Source organism: Suillus plorans, assembly GCF_016647745.1.
Source record: "Suillus plorans strain S12 chromosome Unknown HD556scaffold_75, whole genome shotgun sequence".
NCBI classification, from domain to species: domain Eukaryota; kingdom Fungi; phylum Basidiomycota; class Agaricomycetes; order Boletales; family Suillaceae; genus Suillus; species Suillus plorans.
Window position 1 is genome coordinate 116915 of NW_024537459.1, and position 21150 is coordinate 138064.

A 21150-nucleotide genomic window follows, 5' to 3' on the forward strand; every position below is an offset into this window, starting at 1 on the left:
ATCTGGAGGACAACGATGACGAAGCGAGCGGAGACTGCGCGCATAGTCACGATAGAGTTCAGATAAGTGATACAGAACGAGTCTAAGTGCCTCCACAGCGTCAAGAGACCTTATTTTGGGACGTACATCGCCGCCACTTGCAACGAAGGTAAAGAGGTCGAGGCCGCCCGCTTTCAACATGATCATACTGCCTTGCTATGTGCGCACTGACAACGACAGTTGATATGAGATTTATAAGTCCTCCGTCAGCACAAATTATAAAGTTTGATTTTTTTCAAACATGACGATATGAAATCTTGTCCAACCAATTGGTAGTCACTGGATCGTACCAAGTCGATACAAGCTTATCTATCAACAAGTTCCATTTCTTGCGGAGGGCGCGGAGCTACTTGATGCATGCCAGCGTATGAAGGAAGGGGATTTGATTATTGCGCGTATCGTGTAAGGTGCCAGCCATATCATATGATGGTGGTTGAAACGTTGAAGCTTGTTACTGACCTCAATTTTTTTGCAAAGGCAACTAGTTATAACGGCGGTTGGATTTGGGATCTGAATCATCAAGGAATCATAGCTGGATCATTGCCATAATGATCGCCGACAGCCAATTCCGTGAGTTTCCCTAGTTCCGACGCGCTTGCCGGACAGTAGAGAACGTGGAGTTGAATGTATTTCAACATGTCAAACCTGCAAGTGGTACTAGTTAGCTACGCTCGCAACGCGCGTGAATGAATTATTGGCGAAAGTAATTGAGTATGCAAATTGCTGTAACAGACTCCGCTTGAAGTTGCTGGGGGCACCTGATCCCAGACTTAGACATGGCCCGAGAGTTGGGAGTCTGCAGCCAAATCGGCTTTGCGAGTCCTAAATCGAACCTTGGTCAGGGTATCGATCTTTCAAGCCGCATGGAATCCATGGATGTCACCCAACAACAAGCGCAGGACATCGTCGCCCAAACCGAAGGCGACGATGCTGTGATCGAACAGTTTCACGAGATCTGCAATAAGAGATTTAGGTATGATGTATCAATCACGCGCTTGAAAGAATTATCGCTACATGCAATGCTCCAGTTACACTTCATGTATCAGGTTTTACAAGATCGATATCGTGCTCCGCAATGCATCATACCTTCTTGCTACTGCTCCCAAGACACCCGGCTCTGAACCGGTCTCCGAGTCAGTGATGCAGCCACTCTCCCTTGGCACAATCCGCGATCTTCTTTCAGAAATCTCCAATAACACCAAAATGCCTGTACCAGAACCTAGAAGCTTCGATGATTCCCTCGCACGTTACCCATTCCATTATCTCCTCCTCCGCCTGCCCTCACCAAACGCCCAGTCCCTCTCATCGCTGCGATCGAGCGGAGCTCTCACTCCGCTCCAAGATACTCTTCTGGACCTTAAGTTAGGAACCTTCCTTCATTCCATGCACTCACTCCAAAACGATTGGTTTGGTGTCCCAGGAACACAGCCAGATGAGGAACTATGCTATAGCTGGCAGGATACATTCATGCTGCTCCTTGATGGACTGCTATGTGAGCTTGAAAGCTCTGGAGAGATGCAAAAGACGTTGGTGGAGGAAATAAGGCGATATCTATCCCGCGCCATTGGGTCATTTTTATTTGAAGACGCAGAAGTGCCTACATTGGTCTGGCTGACAGGTTCGGCGGACGATGTGTATGTCCAAGTTTCGGAGCCTTGTGGGCCGAACCAGGAAGCTAGAGTTGACATTGCATACGTGCTGCCGACATTTGATCGGGTGGTGTGGGGAGACCCGATGTTGGAGGCATTTTTTATGCCGCCAGGGCCAAGCAAAGCGTTGGAAGAAGGGTATCTGGAAGGAGAGGACGGCACGTTGATAGTTTTCCCGAGGCAGAGAACGAAGAGGATGTGGTACACGCTGTTCTTAGCTCTAGTTGTACTGGTAGAAGTTAGGAGAGATAAGGAAAAGGGGGAAGGGGACAACAAAACGCATGAAAAGCTCCATTGGGCAAGGGAGATCCTCCCAAGATGCGTTGAGGCGCTGAAGGATGCACCCTGTTATTAGAATGATACAAGTACCAAAGTCCTGTAACTCTAGAGTTCAGCTATATATCTGAAGCAAAAATATAGACGTTATACCTCCCGATAGGTATATCATGACGAAGCATTAGCAGAGGCCATTTCAACATCTACTAGTACTGCGGCTGGGGAAGCAACTGGTGTCGGAGCATCGTTTCCCGTGAGTTCACCTTCTACGATATCTTCCTCATCACTACTTTGTCCTTCTCCAAGTTCTCCATTTTCGGGAGTCACTGTCATTTCTTTTTCGTCGGTCATCTCAACGTCCTCATGTCCCATAGTACGTGGATCCCATTCAAGTTCTTCTGGCTCCTCCACCTCCACTTCGACGCGCTGCTTCCACTCAAACCTATCTCTAAGCATCATCACAGCCCTGACAGCGCGCTCCACACGATGATCATGCGCACCCCGTATCTCTTCACATTCATGCAGCACATCCTCATGTGTCACCCGACCACTGGTGGTAGGGGAATGGTCGGTCTGAACGCTATTCGTGGCAATGACACCACGGGTGGCCATACACTCTGCCAGACGCCGAACAGTAGCGGTTTCCATATTTAATACATCTGTCGTCTGCTGATTGCGCAAGAGAGGGATGAGGTCATTGTCGAGCTGATGATCCGTCATTCCGATGCTAGGATGGAGAGCGATGTTCTCGTACATGCCGGAGCCGAGCCGAGCTTGCGCCTGGCTTATTTGGGACTGCGCCTGAGGCGACGATAGGGATTGGGAGAAACTATGTGTTTGGGAGAGAATGACATTGTATTTAGAGAGGATGTCTGGCCAAGCGGGCATGGCGTTTTGTCCGCCAACCTCGATTGTACGCTGGAGTGTCTGGATAGACTCAATAATTTGGTTAGCCTTGAATTTTAAGAGTTCAAGTTGAGCGATTGGAAGGGACTTTGAATCGAAAGCAAACTGAGGGTTATTCGTAGTCATGATGGATTGATTCCAAAGAAGGGAATTTTGGAAGCGTAGTGGTACACGAAGCTCTTGCACAATAAGACCAAATAATCTTCAAGTTCTGTACCAAAGCATTACTATTAGTCTCCTCTCCTCCTGTTCTTTTCACCATTTTTTCAGTATGCTCTCGCTTTTTGCTCGCCATATCGCGTCTCATCTTCCCGTGCTGCGCACCAATGTCTTATCTTCGTCGGTGTTGACCGCGTCCGCATTCGTTGCGACGCGTCGTACATTCTTCACTACGCGCCGTATCCAGCTGCCGGTCGCTGCATCCAGAAGCGCTTCAACCCCAGCGAAGAAAACCACGAAGAAAACCACAAAGAAAACGACAGCCACAAAAGCTGCTCCAAAGAAGGCGAAAGCCACCAAGGAAGCGAAGTCAAAACCTAAGTCAAAAGCAATATCCAAGAAGGCGGTCGAGCGGCCCCGTGAGTAGCGCCATTGGCTGAGCTTGTAGTCAAGCGCATGTTTATATGTGTCGCTATAGCACCCAAGAGGGTGCCCAAGTCTGAGCAGCCTCCTTCGCGTCCCCCTAACGGCTATCTACTTTTTTTCTCGAGGCTCGTCCAAGACCGTAGGAGTGACATTAAGACTGCTATGGACACCCAGGATTTGGCAAAGTAAGCCGCAACTATGTGGAATGGCTTTACTCTTGCGGAGAAACAGGTCATTTACATCACCATATCTGCAATGTGTCATGCTAAAATCGCTCCTCAAAGCCTTACTACAACGAGGTCGAAGTCTTGAAGAAGCAGTATGAAGAGAAGCTAGATGAATATTGGAAGAGTGCCTCTCCTAAAACGCTCAGGGAAATAAACGCGCGCCGTAAACATGACGGGAGAAACAAGATTCACCGACCTCATCAAGAGAATCACTATAAGCGCCCTAAGGGGCCTTTCTTTAGGTCAGTTTTATGTATCACGGTAAAAATATGACGACTGACAACAAAGAACGGTCCACACAGATTCATAGAACATTTCCGTCAATCAGATGATGGCAGAGCTATCCAAGAAGCTGGAGTCACTGCCACAGGTAGAGGAGCTGTCAATGTTGCTCGTGAGGCCGGTGTACGGTGGAGGGCAATGAGTCCCTCTGACAAGGCCGTAAGTGAACCCGACTGATAATTATTCTTTAATGACTAACGATATGTTATTTTAGCCCTATGTGGAAGCTTACCAGAAAGAACATACTGACTGGCAAGCAAACCACCCCAGTAAGAGTGCATCATCGTAGGAGCTTACATGCCAGGGAGCAGAAATGCTAGCAATTCTGCGTGCATCAGTCCTGTCCTTCTGTTATCATTCAGTTTTCATCGTCACTTACCCACTTCATCGCTCACATTCAGCCCAATGAGTTGATTTTTATTGCAATGTTTATAATTTCTGAAGCCATTCGCATGACCCTCCAGCTTTACATATGTACGATAGGAGTTCCTGGTCACGTTCCTTTTGACTTGCGAATTCTCTTCGTCGTACTTCTCGGTCACGGCGTTGATGTGCAAGTTTTTCAGGCACGCGGACCTTTAGTTGATACTCGCAATACATGACAACCCTCATACGAAGACGCTCCAGGCAGTTCGCATTATCTCAAGTACGCTGTAACCATATGTCTTCCGTGAATGACATCAGCCGGCTACTCTCATTTCAATCCCCATCTCGGACAGTGGACGCTATCTCCCTTTGCAGACCGTGTCATATCATTAACAAAACATGACTTGCACGATGAGTTTGATGTGTACGTTAAGTTCGTTTTCTCTTCCTACTGATGTTTCAGACGCTCACGATGCATTGCTAACATACAAGGTTGCGTAGGCGCATTCTGTCACTTCATACAGTGATTCCGAACCCTGACTTCGGTGTTTGTTATTTTATATACCTCTCCGCCCCTCGTCGTCGTTGCGAATATCTCAACAGCCAAACTAAAGGGGAAGCCAAGTTAATGACGAGACTTCCAAAATCCCTTTCTGCCCATCCTGAGTCATCTTCATACACGCTTGATCCGACCACACATCGATGCATCAACATTCACCCTTTTGTTTTATGTATCTAAACTTCAAGTACTACGCCCAGACGACACTGTCCCTCTCCCGAGAACTGCCGTGACCTAGTCCCGCCGCTACCCAAGACAGTCTCGAAGAATGGAAGATGGATCGTATTTTCGATCAGCGTCCTCGCGGCCGCGGCTTCCAACACCTCGTTCTCTGGCAAGCAGAAGAGTTCTAGCTACCAGGTTATGATCCGAATGTCCTGCTTTCAACGACATCCCACCATGCTCGATCTTTCGGAGGTTAGGAGGGTGTAAGCCACGCTCTTACGCCGTTGACACACGCTCACGAGCAGACAAAGCTGCATGTTATAGCGCTGAACAGTCCAACACATCGACATCAAAATGTTCATATGCATGTAAATTTCGTTCAAAATATCGTCGTTCTTTGCAAACTACACACCACGGAATGCCAATCGAAGTTCGAGAATCGGTGCATGAAACGTTCAACGTTCAGGTACATCATCCTCGAATTTCAGCCAAAAAGTGATTTCTGTTGACGAACAAAACACAAATAGATTGATTCCGCAAGTCGCGGTGGCTTTTGAAATTCGAGGGCAGATTTCAAATTTGACGGTGCACGTGAGACACGGCGAGAACGCACTTTTGTCAAAAACAACACGTCCCTTCTAGTGTTGCCGCGAAGCGAACTGAAGCGAACTGAAGTAGAAATTGGACACACTTCGATGTGAACGAAGTTAGTCGAAGTGCGCTTCGTTCCACTTCGCGAAGTCGGCAATAGGCGGGAAAACTTGCAGCAATAATAGATCAATCAAATGTAGCTACAGCCTACAGTATAATCTAAGACTAAGCTTCCTCATTTTCATTTGCGAGTAGCTGAGCAAGTTCGTCGAGCTTGCCTGCCGCCACGAGCTCGTCTATGGTGTTCCTAGACACAGGCCCCGAAATATTGTAATCCATTTCTTCTGCAACCAAATGTGACGTGAAATCCAGCCGGTCTTGCTTGTAAGAGAACTTGAGAATCTGTAATGCTTCGAGAACTGGTGGTGAGAGGTTAGCACGCCGATCCGTCACGGTGCATGTCTCTTGACTCTCGTGGGTGACGAGATCCACCTTGATTAACATTTCCAGGCAGAGGGGGGTGTTGTCCATCAGCAGGTGCATTCTCTGGTGCAGGATTGGAGACTGGAGTCACTGGACCAACACCACAAACAGCTGCAGCTTCGGGTAGCTGTACTGCACCTGAATTGGTCTTTTTCTTCTTGTTGCTCTGCCTCCGAGTGTTGTTCTGACCATCTACTTCCTCAACAGGTTTTTTACGTTTGCAGCTGCCACCTTTTTTTGAAGTTGTTCCTGCATTATCAACAGGAGCAGTTGAGTCTTGCAGAACACCATCATGCTGCATCAAGATAGGTGGTGTCAAAGCAAGCTGTGGAGGGCCCCACATATGCTGTAGCATCTCGACATGCTGCATGGGCATCATATACTGTGCATAGGTACCAGGTGTAGGTTTGTGCAATATTGGACCCGGGCCTGGAGCATGCAGAGGTGGGGAGAAGTTTTGCAAAGTCTCGAAAGAGCCATTTGGTGTTATCAATGGCAAAACTTGTGGACTGTGACTGCCAGAGCTCTCAGCCCTTGGGATGCCCAGTGTTGGAGGTGAGTATGAAGGAAACTGTGATCGACTACTGGGAAGAAAACCTGTTGGATGGTACATGGAGAGTAGCAAAATATTTCTTTCGAGACACAGACAGTGAGCCTGAGGTTATTATAATGTGTGTGCACTGTGGAAAACTAGTGCAAAATTTTAATTCAATGGTGGAAGTAACTTAGTGTATGTACGAGATCATGTATGAGAGGCTCATGCATCAGGGAAAACCTCCCATGCTAACTTAGATATAGATAGACAAAATACATCTAACTCTTCTAATTCAGATAAACTATCACAAATTAGAGCTAAATATCAATATCATTCATAACATACATGTAATTATTGCCAAGTTATAGAGTACTACCTAAGGGTCATAAAACTATGCCTATCTACAGGTATCGAGAAACTCGACACCTGAATAGTGTGATCATTAATGATTGGTCACACAACAAAATTTTGAAATATCCAAGTTCAACATTTGTGCATATTTGTTTGTATCATGTGACTTGTAGTTTGAGCAAAGAAATATCTAAGTCCAACATTTGTATGTGTTTGTTTGTATCATGTGACTTGTAGTTTGAAATGTTTGAGCGAAGTGGCGCCATGTCGCATCTTCGACTCTCACTCTCTCTTGTCTTCGAAGCTTCAACGTTCATGCACTACATACAATTAAGGTGCGCAATGATTTTTTTTTAATTCTAATCTTGTTCTTTCTATTTAAGCAAAACTATTTATTCTAGGATGCCTACTATAGCGTGCTATGCTCCCCCATCTTGTTCAACACAACACCTACCTTCAAGTTCATGCTCATTGCACTCGTCGTGTTTGTTGTGAGACCTCTCATACTCTCTTCCTGGCTCGTAAGTTTTTCATTGCTTTCCTTTCTTTTTTCTATTGACAACTATCATAGAGCTATGTCCTCTTGCACCTCTTTCACACCTTCTCTGCACTCACCAGCACCTCGCTCGAAACTCTGTCCAACGCCGGCGCACTGCCACTCATTTGTGCTTACTTGCACTACTAGTAGTGATGGCCAGGTCCGGTCCTGAACCACGGTTCGAACCCGAACCGTTTCGAACCTGACCAAAGTCCGGTTCAAAGTTCGGGCAATAGGGGGAACCGAACCGTCGGTCCAGTCCACGGTTCAAGGACTTGCAGAATTCTCGAACCTGGTTCGAACAGGTCCGAACAGGTTCGAACCGATTGTCAAGTAATAAGGGATGGTACAAAAATTTTGATCTCCAGACTTACATGGGCCAGGCGCAGTGCAGAGTGCATATTATGTAACACGGCTGTGCTCATCGTCGATGATGATGACAAGAAAATCAGCAATTTTCGAACACTGTCCTGCTCACCCCAATCGTATACCACCACAACGCCGGCGGCAACTGCGAAACGGCAAGTCAATGTTGGATCCAGACCTCTTGATGGGACAAACCTGTCAAATAGCTGACAAAAATATCCAAATCGATATACAGCCAGTAACTGGGATCATTGGAGGTGAAGGTCATGTTCGAGGGATGGGTGAGCGAGTGCGGAATTGTGGTGTATAACGACAGCATTCGTACTAGATATACTAACGTTCAGTGGGTTAGCAAATGAGACAAAAAGGGTAGAAAGACTCACCACCTCTAGGTCAACCTCACCTACTCCCTACATAGTGGACGCGGACCTGACTGGACACTGACATCAGCACTAAAACATGTCATTTGCAGTGAATAGATGATGCTAAGTAGACCACGCACCTTAATAGACATTTCAAACAAATACTTGCCCGAATTCCTTGACTTGAACAAGCAGATGTTAGGAAGCTCGCGGGGGTTGAAGATTTACTCAATGCTCGTAGCAGTACAAGACCTAGTATAGCAATGCAAAAACAATCGGGCTGATTATTCAGAGCAAGTTTTCGAGGCGCTGTCGAGAGTCGAATGGACATAGCAATAGTGGCCGAGAACGCGAGCCAAATGGCCCTAAACATGCATGAGTTATATGAAACATCGAGTCGAGACAGAAATCAACTTACATACGAGACTATGGGACGGAATGTTTGTACTTAAGATATGTATATGAAGTTTGTCATTTTTTGGGTCCGGTTCTCGGTTCAAACCCTTGCTGAACTGGAACTGGACCATTATTGGACCGAACCGATGGTCCGGTCCACAGTTCTGCTTACTGAGAGAACTGAACCGATGGTCCAGTCCACGGTTCTCTGAATTTCCTAGAGAACCGGACCGAACCGGACCTGTCCATCACTATGCACTAGTCCGCACCTCCTTCATGTGAGTGTGTTGCCACTTGTCCTCATTTGTGTCGTTCCGAGCGTATCGCAGGATGTCAAACTCCTTAGTATTACCTCTCGAAATTATTATATACTTGTACTTGACTATTTACATTCTTTCTAATGAAAACCAATTTCTTGTATATGAGTCGGTTCTAGTAAGCAATAATAAATCTGAAAGCGCGGAAAATCTTGACAACATTAGTGCTAAGTTCTGCATAATCTGCAAAAACATCGTCTAATTATGAAAAAGTTAAAGGGGGGGTAAAAGAGTCTGAATAATCTGCTAAACACTATAATTAGCAAGAATTTTCGGTAATTATTGAAGTTAGATCTAAACTTAGCTAAGTTTGTGCAGGAGGTTTTCCCTGATGTCAACCCCATGCCAGGAACCATCATGGTACGCCTCGGATACTGAGAATTCGTGGCCGCCGACAGAATATGTTAAGATGTAAGTTCGTTGCCAACAATGTTTAACAATGATTTTCGACTTACTTAGTACATAAGTTTATTTCTTTACGCAATTGTTACAAAATTTCATAGTCAAAATCGTTTATCATTTTATCCTCTGAATTATCCTACTGACTTGGTGCCATGTTAATGTTTGCATGTGGAATACATAAACCTCAGTGTTACACAACAACCCTTTGCGGGGAGACTCTATAATAATGCGACAGTTATTCTAACCAATAGCTGCTATCCTCCCATAGTATTCTTGAACAAGTGCAGTGAGCAAGTAAGCAAGCACTACGATATTTCTCATTCCTTATGCACATGCACATGGCCTTGTGGTCTTGGGAGGTCAACCGAGTCTGGAGAGCGAGTGACCTCGGTTTCAGCGAGGTGGATGGAGTTTTTGATAGACCAATCCCAGATTTTGTCAAAGTTCCTGCATCGATGACGGGTGTTGAAGTTAGGTAAAGGGGTCGTCTCTCCTTGAACCCAGTACCATGAGATCATCGTCGTGTCAGCACGGCACATAATATTCTGCCTTATCATTTCGATGCAGTGATCTGGACCGTAACGATATTCCATAAGCAATAGTGCTTCGAGGCAGAAATAATATTCACCGATATGCGCACGAACTACTCTTGGGGTGGTTTGGAACACAGGTTCTTGAATGGACTCATAATACTCCCACCAAGAGGCTTGGCGAAGGAAGTTCTACACTAATGTGAGCCAAGAATGAGCATATTGTCGGTGCAGTATAGCTTACCACGCAATGCAATTGGTGGATGGCTTCCATAAAACCAATGTACTGTCCACCAATTTTTTCCGGATACCTGGCTTTCCAAGGCAATTCTGCCTCGCTTGTACCTCCTTTGAGTATCTCTTCGCGGGTCATTTGAGTTACTGGGTTTTACGGAGGTGAACGATTTATAATTAGCATAGCGAGACAACAACGCACAATTATTAGCTATCCCATTCCAAGCGGCATCAATTTCTGGCGAAGGAGGACCACGATAGATAGAAGGAAAGTCGAGGGATCCGTTAAACCTTATAAATACGGGCTCGACAGCAACATTTGCTGGAGCTACGATGGGTTATAGACTGTACTCTTCGATGCGATCTTTCCACTTACAGTATATATTAGGTGTGTCGTTGATCAGCTGAGTCGAAGGCGTACGCATCCATAACGCAAAAGAGAGAATCGATGTGCAAATAAGTACGCCATGGGACAACCACAGGCGAAGGGTATGTGACTTGAGACGAGATTCTTCACCGAACCTTTTTGCTAGTTTGTCGTCGTCGTCGACAGTATCTATAGGAGAGTACTGCGAGAAATATTTGATCATGACCTTTGGGTGAGGTAGCTCCGTTTATTACTGCCAGTGAATACGAGGGAGAGGGGGCAGAGCTGGGGTTGGGGTTTAAGTTTAGCCTTTAAATCCGTGTGGGATGAGGGCTATCGAAAATATGCTGCACATGGTCATCTCATACGTAGCGTACATTGTATGGATGTGGATGAATCATGATGCATGAATCACGCGCACGGCCCGGGGTGGCTTGGCACTTCATAACCAGCTATGCCTCAACACACGTGGTTGATGCCAGCAGAGAGTGTACCAGATAGCGTCAGAGTTGACGCGTCTATTTGATACAAACGCTTCCTTTCGATTCGGAAGTGGCTGCGTACTGCCGAAGTGGCGGCTATTCAAAACGTTACGCTCCCCGAACGTTATCGTATAGTTGATGTAACGCTAGACGCCAACTGAGACAATTGTCTGCAAGCCGAAGGAATGATGAACCGTTTTGTTCGAGAATGTAAAGATTTTATAATCATGAAACTGAATTTGATGATCAAGGCCGTCACAGAAATCACGAAGAAGTTCTTGATGTGTGAGCAATCGTTCCTAGGATGTCCTGGTGTCAAGCTGCTGACTGAAAGTGTCCATGCAGAGGTCTTCTTCCATCAATAATCGCCGCCAACTTTGTCACCCTTTTCCGCCTCGTTCACTCGTAGTTCAGTACATGAATGTGTGTTGCCGTGGTGATTTTCTTTCGCAATAGGACAAGAGGGAACGAGCGGACGGACTCGGGCAATTGGACTTCGAGTACTACTTATGCAGAATCATCCGATGGTAGTTAGATCTGCCAAATCGTGCCCATAAGCATACGTAGGATATAAGAGCTGGTTGTCACCTACAGTATTCCCCCATCCTTAGATATCATCCTATTCACTCCTCAGGATCCCATATCACCTCGTACAGAAGATGCGTTTCTCCCCTGTCGCCGTTGTTGTTGCTTTGACAACATCTATGTTTGTCGGTGCATGTTTGAGCAAGGGCAATTATGCATAATAGACGAGGCTTGCTGCGATAACCTGGTTTGTGACTATGGTGGCGTAAGTATGAACAGGTCGCTGTGCAACCAGGATTTAACCATATGACTCGCCTGCGCCCCTTAGGATGGAGAATTGATTTGCATGCTGCCACCCTAGCCGGTTGAAAATTGAGCTGGCAGCCCGAGCGGCATGTTGCGACAGTGTGTTTTTGTTATCACGGTTGATGCCATGGTGCAATACCCAGTTCAAAGTCAACCAGTACAGTTGTTTTTTTTGGGACTGCTCGAGTACTCAGATGAACGTTTGAATTTGGAAAACCTTGCCCTTGAAATCGAGAAAATTTTCAATAATTCCTAAGATTTTCAATGATTAATCTTCTTTTGCTGTTTTATTTGCCTAAGAGGAATTTGTCCCCGACTCCCACGTTAGTGGAGGAGGGCTTTGTCGAACGACGAACACAAACGAATTCCCATGCATTGCATTACCGATGGGCAAAGCTGTGCACTTGGACAGAATCTTAACTTTATTATCATCTGCTGAGTGCTCTACAATTTTCGGCAAAGCGACGGCAGTTCTACATCTGTTTTTTTTTCGTTTTCACCGCGATAAGGAATTTCCTGAAGCAATTGAATAGGTTGGTCCTTGGCTCATTCAATGTCGTCTTCAGCCTGGTCCTTTAATTGTGAGACACTACAGACTTCAAAGCACGTCGATATATATCCTGAACTTGAAGTACGATGACACGTTGCAGTGCATGTCATTTTGAGAACGAGCAGGCCGGAATCAGGAGTCGGGGACTGGTGCGCAAGCACCGTTACGATAATGACAATGTCACTTGCAGCGGGGTGCGAAACTGACCATCGGGATTAACAAACATCATGGGGTGGTCCGAGGTCGACCAGTCAGATCTCAGCTTCCTGCGAGACGCTACTTCTTGTTCGGAAATCACACAACTCATTCCATGTCCCTGACTCTTCATAGCGCTAAATTTGAGGTCCTCAGGCTCTCCCACACTTTTAAGTTTTGAGTAACAGCTGATGAGTCGATGCAAAACTCCAAAGCCACCTTGGCTGCTCCTGGCTTCGGAAGCGCCTCAGTTACCATTTTCTTCAAACCCGACGTCATTCCCCTTCTTGACAAGCTTTCGCCAGCCACTAAAGCTATCTGGGCTGTAAATACCATGGGCCATACCGGTCATCGAAGGAGGAAACCGCATCCTCTTGGGAAACAACACCAACTGGTTCGGCTTTCGTGAATCCATCCGCTCTCGTGCGCTATCTATTGGTGCGCTTGCTGCCGCCCTCGTCATCGGCGCAGGACGAACCGCCAGAGCCGCCATCATTGCGCTTTAGTCCCTGGGGGTTCAACGCATCTACCCGCTCAACCGGACTATAAGCAAGGGGCAGGTGCTCATCGAAGCATTCCTCGACATCCCCATCAAGCTGATCGAGGTGCTTGATGCTTGGCCTGCTGAAGGACCTGCACCAACTGTCATCGTATCCACCGTTCCAGCGACCGTAACAAATACTAATAGTACTAGCCCGGGATCTGTACTTCTTCCGTTGGCGTTGTTTGACGCGACTGTGAACGGCGTGGTTGTGGACATGGCGTGCAAACCTGCAGAAACGCTTCTTAAGCTCGCGAAGAGTGCAGCTCCCAAGTGGGCGAGCGTCATGAAGATCGAGGTGCTCTTGGAGCATGGTCATGCACAATTTGAAACTTGGACGGGACGCAGATGGGCTTGAGGGATGTCGTGTCGAAGAGTGTGCCTAGGTGGATCTGTGTTTGTTAAGAGGTTTTTTGGTGTATTCCGTACGATCTAGATGCAATTTATCAGCATGCGGTTTGTTTCAAAGTTTCGAATTCTCTGCTACATAGGAAGCAGGGCATTCCTCAATCGTTCGATCTTAATTCAGGGTAGAACAGTCCTGCATCGTACCTCCTCTCGTCTTTTATTCTCTGTTGAGTGTCTGATATGATGCACTTCAAGATGAAGGAGGAACCTGTCCTCTTTCTACATGTTCTTGCTAGGGGAGACTAAATAAATTTACATTTCTATCCTATTGAGGTGTTTTGTAGATACCCTCACTTCGATTCATCGCAATCCTCGCCTGTACAAAAGGTACCATGAGTAAATGAGTAAATAGCAAATAAGTTACCCCACCTGGGACGTCGTCGTCGGAGTAAGCGAGGTGTGTCGCAAGTTCCCTGCGCTTCTTGCCTGTACAAAAGGTACCATGAGTAAATGAGTAAATAGCAAATAAGTTACCCCACCTCCAGTGCTTGGGACGTCGTCGTCGTCGTAAGAGATGTGTGACTCAAGTTCCTTGCGCTTCTTGCTCTCTACTAGGAGATCACGTCCAAAGTTCGTGTCAAGCGTGTTTCCCTCGACTGAGTGGTGCATGGTGGCATATGAGTGAATATAATACTGCTGATGATCATGAACACTCACAGGAACGTTCCGAGATGGCTCCAGGCGTGGGTGACGCTGTAGCAAGAATGACGAAAGATATAAGCGCGCTTAGGAGCACAGAAAGTTGCATGGTCAGGGATGTATGAGAGTGATGATTCACACTGAAAATCTGAGGGAATCTTTTATACATTCTCGCAGGGCCGCTCCATTTTAGCCTCCTCCACAAAAGATCGTACACATATCCAGACCGTGGCCAGTTATAGCAGACCTTGGCGAGGAGCTGTCGGGTGTAGTACCGCCACGATACAGCCAACATGGGAATTTAGACCAAGACCCAGTGACCGATGAACAGAATAGAGAAAACAGCCATGACGAGCAATCACTCTAACCACTAAAACACTGCCGCGTTGTCCATGTAATGACGAGTTCTGTGGCGTTCAGCACGATGATCATGCTGAAAGAACCACGAGGGGAAAAGCCACGAGGGGATAAGGCTAACCTCGTAAGTACACGGAACGTCCAAATGAATTGCTCAGTTCGGACTGATGCGAATGAGTCCGCCACAGAAACTTCATCGTCATTAGCAAGTAACGTTTGGTAATTCGTGAGTAGCCGCCACGTCGTAGCTGGGTCATGCATGAATAGAAATTCAAACATAGTGTCATGATTGCCAGCATCTCTTGCAGTCATCAAGTTTCGCCAATCTACAATGGAAGGAGGGGCCATCAGTGAACCGGTGAAGAAAGTAGAAGGCCATATATCACAATATATAGTACACAATCGCACACATCAGCATAATTCTGCCATCGATCGTTACATTATCATGTTTGACCTTATAGAGGAAAGACGTGTGCTTCATTTTCTTATATCTGCTTCCGATGTCAAAGCTACTCAGGAAAAACCTCCCTCTCAAATTGGATGAAATGCGATCCAACTTGCACAAATCTGCAAGAATTTGATGATTTGGCAATCTGTCCAATTATTTTAATTCCTTTCAAATTTTCGTAAATAGGATCTCAATTCATGACAATACTAGCACGGTATTTTCAGGCAGCTTTTCCAATTCAATTAAATGATATCAAGCAAATTCCATTAAATTTTAAATCTGACATAAACGGCGAACATCTATATATCTATCATTCCGTCTACCATACCCTTGATATATCAAGGAACACGAGTCTCAGTAGGTCCAGATGATGAGAGATATGTCGTTGTATCATTGTCGTCGTCGCGTCGTGTCATCATCGTCGTTGTATCGTCGTCGTCGTGTCGTTGTGCGTCGTATCATTGTCGCGTCGTATCGTCATCGTCGCGTCGTCGTCGTTGTGTCATCGTCGCATCGTCGTCGTGCGTCGTATCATTGTCGTGTCGTGTCGTCGTCGCATCGTCGTCGCGTCTCATCGTCGTCGTCGTTGTGCGTCGTATCATTGTCGTGTCGTGTCGTCGTCGCATCGTCGTTGTGTGTCGTCGCGTCGTATCATTGTCGCGTCGTATCGTCGTCGTCGTTGTGTCGTCGTCGCATCGTCGCCGTCGTTGTGTCGTTGTTGTGTCGCCGTCGCATCGTCGTTGTCGTCGTGTCATTGTCGTCGTATCGTCGTCGCTGTGTCATCGTCGCATCGTATCGTCGTCGTTGTATCGTTGTCGTTGTCGTCGTCGTGTCATTGAGAGCAATGAGCAAGGGAGAGCAGCGAGGGAAGAAAAGTTCAAGTTGAACTTTTGTGAGCGCACCGTCACGTGAGCAAACATATACAAATGTTGGACTTAGTAGATATTTCCAGCGCTCTGTAGCACAATTGATCCCGCTGATGCCTTGTAGAGCGCTGCTGTACTTTTACATTTGCAATAAGCGGCAATCAGAAACATGTAAAGCGTTGTTTGAGGGGATGAAAATATTTAATGTAGTATTGTTGAAAGCGGAGGCCGCTGGAAGCGGTACAGCTAGTTTCAAAAGTTGTCCGCTAAAGGTATCTTCTCACGAGAAGGGCTTGAATAGCATTGTAATGGGACAAATAAATAGGGCCAAATGACAATGCACGAAATAATTGGGATAAGTCTACTACCACCCCTCATCATCTGAAAAGGAGGAATGTCATAGCTTTGTGACTAAATCTAATGGTATTCTAGATTTGTCGACACATGCCCGAGGCTCTTTCCATGAAAAGGCCTTAAATAACATTGTAATTAAAAAACGAGATCAGGTAAGATGTCGAAGCTCAAAACAATTAGCTCAGGTATACTACCACTACTCATTGGCTGCAGAGGCGGAATGTCCCAGCATTGTCATAAATCATTAATGTTAAGCTGGATTTATAAGCATACATGGGTATGTATGACATTGTACGTGCAGCTCAAATTGCTCGCAATATACAAGCTAATATCAGGCGGTAGCAGAATTAAATCGTGTTATACTTCCCACGGCTACAATATCAAGGACTCATCAATTCACTGATGGATGAATCGCGATGGCCGAAGGTTAGGTACTTAGGCTTAAGTCTCTATACCGTGTTGTCGAAGCGTCACTGGTGGACGTGTCACATTTGCCAAGTGGTCCGAATACAAGCAGGATAGTTGGAATGCGTCAGTGAATTATGTTTGAGATTCCTCGGAGTACCAGCATCAGCTAAGTAAGATGTAAGTTTGTTGGCGGCCAGGTCAAACAATGTGTTTATGTAATAATAAACGATTTTCAGCTTGGTATTATTTCCGCACGTAATTAATTTACAGAATCTTAGAAATGATAAATTCAACGGCTCAAGTTGGAAATGCTAGACGTGTTTGATTTACAGTGTGTTGCATATGAGATTGCAGTACGTGTTTTTCAAAACTCGGCCTTGCTAGTGGAACCGGCACTTTTACACCCTAATTAGGTCAAGGGATGTGACATATCACTCAAACTACACGGCCAATCGGAAAATTCATAGCATTTATGTCCAAAAATAGGGTTATCGGTCCTATGTTGACATGATCTCCACGCATCAACTTTCGTCGCGTGTATTATATATAATTAAATAATACAATTTGATGGATTCATAGGCTGACATAACATTGGTGACGCCAGAGTGTGAATGCGATGCTGGTAGGGTATACTATAGAGATACGACACTAACTTCAACTACATCCAGCCGTGACCATCTTACACTTAGCTTCATAGCTTCAAATGTTGGTGTGACCTGTGACTCGACCAAAATAGCTTCAGTCGGGTGTGAATGCCAGCGATGTGCCTCTGGACACATTAACCGACTATCTGGCTTCGGAGGGGTTACAAACCTATCCTGGTTGCGTGTTGGATGTCGCCAATGGCAGTCTTGCCTCTGCGACACAATCCAAAGTCTATGATATTGGCCAGGGTGACATTGATGGCGAAGCTGACAGCATTCCAAAGGTAGATTGTGGGTGTGGAAAGCATAGACGGATTGCGAATAGGATGTACACCGACTTTTGGTCTCATTGAGGTGCTCTATATGTTTTTATATGTTTTTTATTGAATTTACTGCATGTCACAAAATAGCTTCAGTTATGAAAAATCACCATGACAGTCACATTGAATAGCTTCAATTCGCGGCCGCTTGTGACACGTGACGAAGTTAGTGTCGTATCTCTACAGTAGGTCCATCGGCTGTTTTTGGGTGCGCATTATGTACTGAGATTGAGCACCGAAATTATGCTTGGTTGAAAACATAGATCCTATACTGAGACCTAGGTATTGGTAGTATACTGGTTGGCTGATGTACAAGCTATATAATTCCGGCATACACATGACACTTGAGCATATGTAGAGTGCACACCCATCAACATGCTGTAGTGGTACTACCTGAATATTTTTGCACTGATATTTGCGCCATCGAGACATCATAGAAAGCACATATTATTCTTGTACCAAATGATGACAGGTATGATTAAAATGAGGGATGTGGCAGTACAGGAGCGGTGAAAATGAATGGAAATATTAGGTGGTCCAAATAAGCTTGGTCTGAATAGCAGTCTGCCAACGAGGATTCATCCTTGAAATTAACTTTGAGACCTTCTTGCCACCAGGAAACTCGGCGAGATCAGCTTGGAATATTTCAATGAACAACCTAGCCGAACATCAGTGTCAATAACTGCATGAGCCAACAAAAATGCACTTCTGCAACTCCTTCTCTTGCTCGGCGGGAATCGAGGAGGCTTCCTTAGATATTTGGCGCATGACTAAGAGCGAGTGGTCGACAAAGTTCCAGAATCTGATGGTATTGGTGTACTGTGCTGGAGTACCTTCAACCAGTCCAAATCCGGAGTCCATTGGATCATCTAGTAAGACTGCGGCAGTTTTGACACTGTTCCCGAGCCCATTCAATTCCTCTTCCTCTCCATTAGCATCCCCACCACCCAGCTGCACTCCACTTTGGTCCTCGAGCTCTTCATCGTCCATGTTGGCACCATCCTCAATTCTCCTAGCACTGGGTGCATGACCATTACCTGTTGGAGTGTCTGGGGAGGCCTGATCATTAGACTCAAGCGCATCGTTAGTGCCAAACAAGTCATCTTCAAGCTGTGCAATGTTGACACCAAGTTCACGTTCAACTTTGCGCCACATATCCTGCTTAAGCGACGGAATAAGGTAAGGGGAAAATAAATCGTCGATGGAAGCATTTTTGTAGTCGCTGACTCCAATGAGAAAAATTTGCAGAAGATGCCACTGTCCCCATACAAACGAGTGTTAATGATAATAGATATGTATGTAGTATCACTTACAAGGAGCGCGATCCTGTTCCAATGTGTAGAGTCAACTTCCATACCAGACCCGCTGCATGCAAGTGCCCTCGTCACATCAGCGATGCTCGTGCGCTTGACAACTGACGTGGTGAGCTACATAGCAATGATCATAAGTGAGAGTACATCAACAAAGTAGCGAGACATACGGCATTCTTGATGACACTCCGAATGCCTGTAAGTAGCTTTGTGACCGATTTGCCCAACTGAGCTCTGAGTTCGACATCCTCAAGCATTCCAGGAGGGATTTTGAAGACATCGGAATGAGTGGTAATGAAGTCCTGAAACAATTTAGCGGTGCTGAACAATAGACTTCGAAGCCATACCATTATATGATGCTGAGTATCAGTAACATATGCTGTGATATTTGGTGACAGCATACATGCAAATAAATGGTTATATAGCCCATTCTTCCGGTCCAAGTTAGTCTAGAATAACACAGAATGAAAAGTACCATTGTCACCTCGAAGTCCTTCGATTCTAAGGCATCCTTCAATTCCTGCATTCTCTTCGCCCTATTTACCTCGCAAAGTTTGATAAGAGTAATTTTCAGGTCTATGAGCATAAAGAAGATGTCGCCAGACTGCATCAAGCCAGAGTCAGCCAACACAACAATGCCAATGGTTTGACAAAATTTTCTTACATCAATGAAACACATGATGTCTCCGGTAGGGACATCATTGTCTTCGCATATCTTCTTGGCATACATCTTCAAGTGTTTCGTTCGTTGGGGTGTAAGCTTTGTAGGATCCCCATGGTTGAAAGTTCCACTATTCCTGCATCGATGAACTGCGGTGCTGATTGGCTCATCCAACAATGATGTTGGACTAGAGGGAGGCTGAACTTCAAGGCCAGGTACCGCTGGGCCATCACCGCTTGGAGTTGTAGATCGATGGTTCAGGGAACGGGAAGTATCTGTGCAGTATGAAGTACATTAGCAAGTCAAATTAGATCTTATATACGAGGACCTACTTCCATGCCCTCCAGCAGACAGATAGTTGGATGAGCTTCCGCTGCCAGGGTCAGGCGTAGTACTTTTTCCTATGGATCTTGCCCCCAAAGTTCCTGGGTTCGACTGTGGCCTCGGCAATTGCTCTGCTCGTGAAGGTGATCTTGAGTGTTGGTTGCCGCCAGAAGGTATGTGCAGACGATAACCACGTTGGAACATTGTCGCAAATGCCAAAGGCCACAGCGGCTGCCCTTGCTTGAAGTTTGATATTATAAATAGAATCCGTAACACTCCGAAAGTTGACATCCAGAAAATGAAAATTTAAGTTTATTTGGATGATGTTGGAGTGTCTATGAAAATTCAGGCCTCTGTCCTCTGGGCAGACTGGAAGATACTGGTATTGATATATTGTAATGTAAGGTGTGATGAAGTAGGAAGGATTTTAAAGACAAACACGTGAACCTGTCGAAGAACGCTGGAGGAAGAACTTCAAAGATAAACGTGCAAACCTATCGAAGAATGCTGGAGGAAAAATTTCAAAGACAAACACATGAACCTGTTGAAGAACGCTGGAGGAAAAATTTCAAGGACAAACACGTGAACCTATCGAAGAACACTGGAGGCAAAATTTCAAGGACAAACACGCAAACCTATTGAAGAATGGTGGAGGAAAAATTTCAAGGACAAACACACAAACCTGTCGAAGAACACTGGAGGAAAAATTTCAAATGGGGAGTTCTGTCTAGTACCGTCTATTGGACTGTGGAGCCTGAGGGTGCCAGATGTGTGAGGTCATCACTGGCATGGAAGGTTGCAAGGGAAGTCCATATGGCAGTTGTCGTGGATGGGGGGGGGTGAAGGGGGGGGGGGTGGAGGGGGGGGAGGGTATGAGGGATTTGGAAGAGCTGGCCCCGAAGAGTACTGATATAATGGGACACCATATTGCCCAGGATACATTGGCGGCACCATGGAAGGTGAGTTTGATGGCCAAGGATGAGAAGGGAGAGGTCTAGGTGGACCAAGTACAGGAGATGATTGCCACGTCAATACCATTGGGGGTGACTGCAAAGAGTTATGTGAATGGGGAGCGCTGTATGGGGGTACGAGGGAATGCTGCATCTGTGAAGGTACAGTAGCAGGTGGATGTAGTGATGGGAGATGAGAAGGCATGGGCGCTGGGAGATGAGAACTCGAAGACGCGGCTGCCTGTGTGATTGTGGGTTGTCGTGGACCCGGCTGTGGCAGAGGTGCCTTGTCTTTTGCTTTCTGCATTTTCTTGATTTGTTTCACTGCTGGACGGT

The 21150-nt window shown here is 46.0% G+C and overlaps 8 protein-coding genes across 8 annotated transcripts; 3 read left to right on the top strand and 5 right to left on the bottom strand.

Annotated features, from left to right (window-relative positions):
- Nucleotides 1–771: 771 nt before the first annotated feature.
- Nucleotides 772–2088, top strand: HD556DRAFT_936861 (uncharacterized protein). The gene is made up of 2 exons (XM_041312076.1): nt 772–1012; nt 1068–2088. Exons 1-2 carry the CDS (start codon nt 816–818, stop codon nt 2041–2043), a joined length of 1173 nt encoding a protein of 390 aa, XP_041155067.1. The 5' UTR covers nt 772–815; the 3' UTR covers nt 2044–2088.
- A 344-nt stretch (nt 2089–2432) lies between these two features.
- On the bottom strand, nt 2433–2969 carry HD556DRAFT_1206277 (uncharacterized protein; the record flags this gene model as incomplete). Its single annotated transcript, XM_041296479.1, has 1 exon — nt 2433–2969. A coding segment is annotated over one exon (537 nt), but the record flags the coding sequence as incomplete, so codon positions are not given.
- A 172-nt stretch (nt 2970–3141) lies between these two features.
- On the top strand, nt 3142–4253 carry HD556DRAFT_1530345 (uncharacterized protein; the record flags this gene model as incomplete). The annotated part of the gene is made up of 6 exons (XM_041309450.1): nt 3142–3448; nt 3508–3594; nt 3646–3686; nt 3740–3924; nt 3985–4123; nt 4179–4253. 6 exons carry the CDS (start codon nt 3142–3144, stop codon nt 4251–4253), a joined length of 834 nt encoding a protein of 277 aa, XP_041155069.1.
- Nucleotides 4254–5870: 1617 nt separating this feature from the next.
- HD556DRAFT_1246251 (uncharacterized protein) lies at nt 5871–6149 on the bottom strand (the record flags this gene model as incomplete). Its single annotated transcript, XM_041298594.1, has 1 exon — nt 5871–6149. The coding sequence occupies one exon, from the start codon at nt 6147–6149 to the stop codon at nt 5871–5873; it is 279 nt and encodes a 92-aa protein (XP_041155070.1).
- A 3563-nt stretch (nt 6150–9712) lies between these two features.
- Nucleotides 9713–10473, bottom strand: HD556DRAFT_1246366 (uncharacterized protein; the record flags this gene model as incomplete). The annotated part of the gene is made up of 4 exons (XM_041298603.1): nt 9713–9966; nt 10024–10117; nt 10170–10306; nt 10362–10473. Coding segments are annotated over 4 exons (597 nt in total), but the record flags the coding sequence as incomplete, so codon positions are not given.
- Nucleotides 10474–12470: 1997 nt separating this feature from the next.
- HD556DRAFT_1407527 (uncharacterized protein) lies at nt 12471–13302 on the top strand. The gene has a single exon (XM_041304053.1). The coding sequence runs from the start codon at nt 12784–12786 to the stop codon at nt 12991–12993; it is 210 nt and encodes a 69-aa protein (XP_041155072.1). The 5' UTR covers nt 12471–12783; the 3' UTR covers nt 12994–13302.
- A 496-nt stretch (nt 13303–13798) lies between these two features.
- HD556DRAFT_1312506 (uncharacterized protein) lies at nt 13799–14281 on the bottom strand (the record flags this gene model as incomplete). Its single annotated transcript, XM_041300666.1, has 4 exons — nt 13799–13849; nt 13898–13959; nt 14013–14129; nt 14191–14281. 4 exons carry the CDS (start codon nt 14279–14281, stop codon nt 13799–13801), a joined length of 321 nt encoding a protein of 106 aa, XP_041155073.1.
- Nucleotides 14282–18097: 3816 nt separating this feature from the next.
- HD556DRAFT_1448439 (uncharacterized protein) lies at nt 18098–20068 on the bottom strand (the record flags this gene model as incomplete). The annotated part of the gene is made up of 8 exons (XM_041307427.1): nt 18098–18227; nt 18276–18826; nt 18883–18996; nt 19050–19181; nt 19227–19310; nt 19364–19483; nt 19544–19815; nt 19873–20068. The coding sequence occupies 8 exons, from the start codon at nt 20066–20068 to the stop codon at nt 18098–18100; spliced, it is 1599 nt and encodes a 532-aa protein (XP_041155074.1).
- Between the last annotated feature and the right edge of the window lie 1082 nt (nt 20069–21150).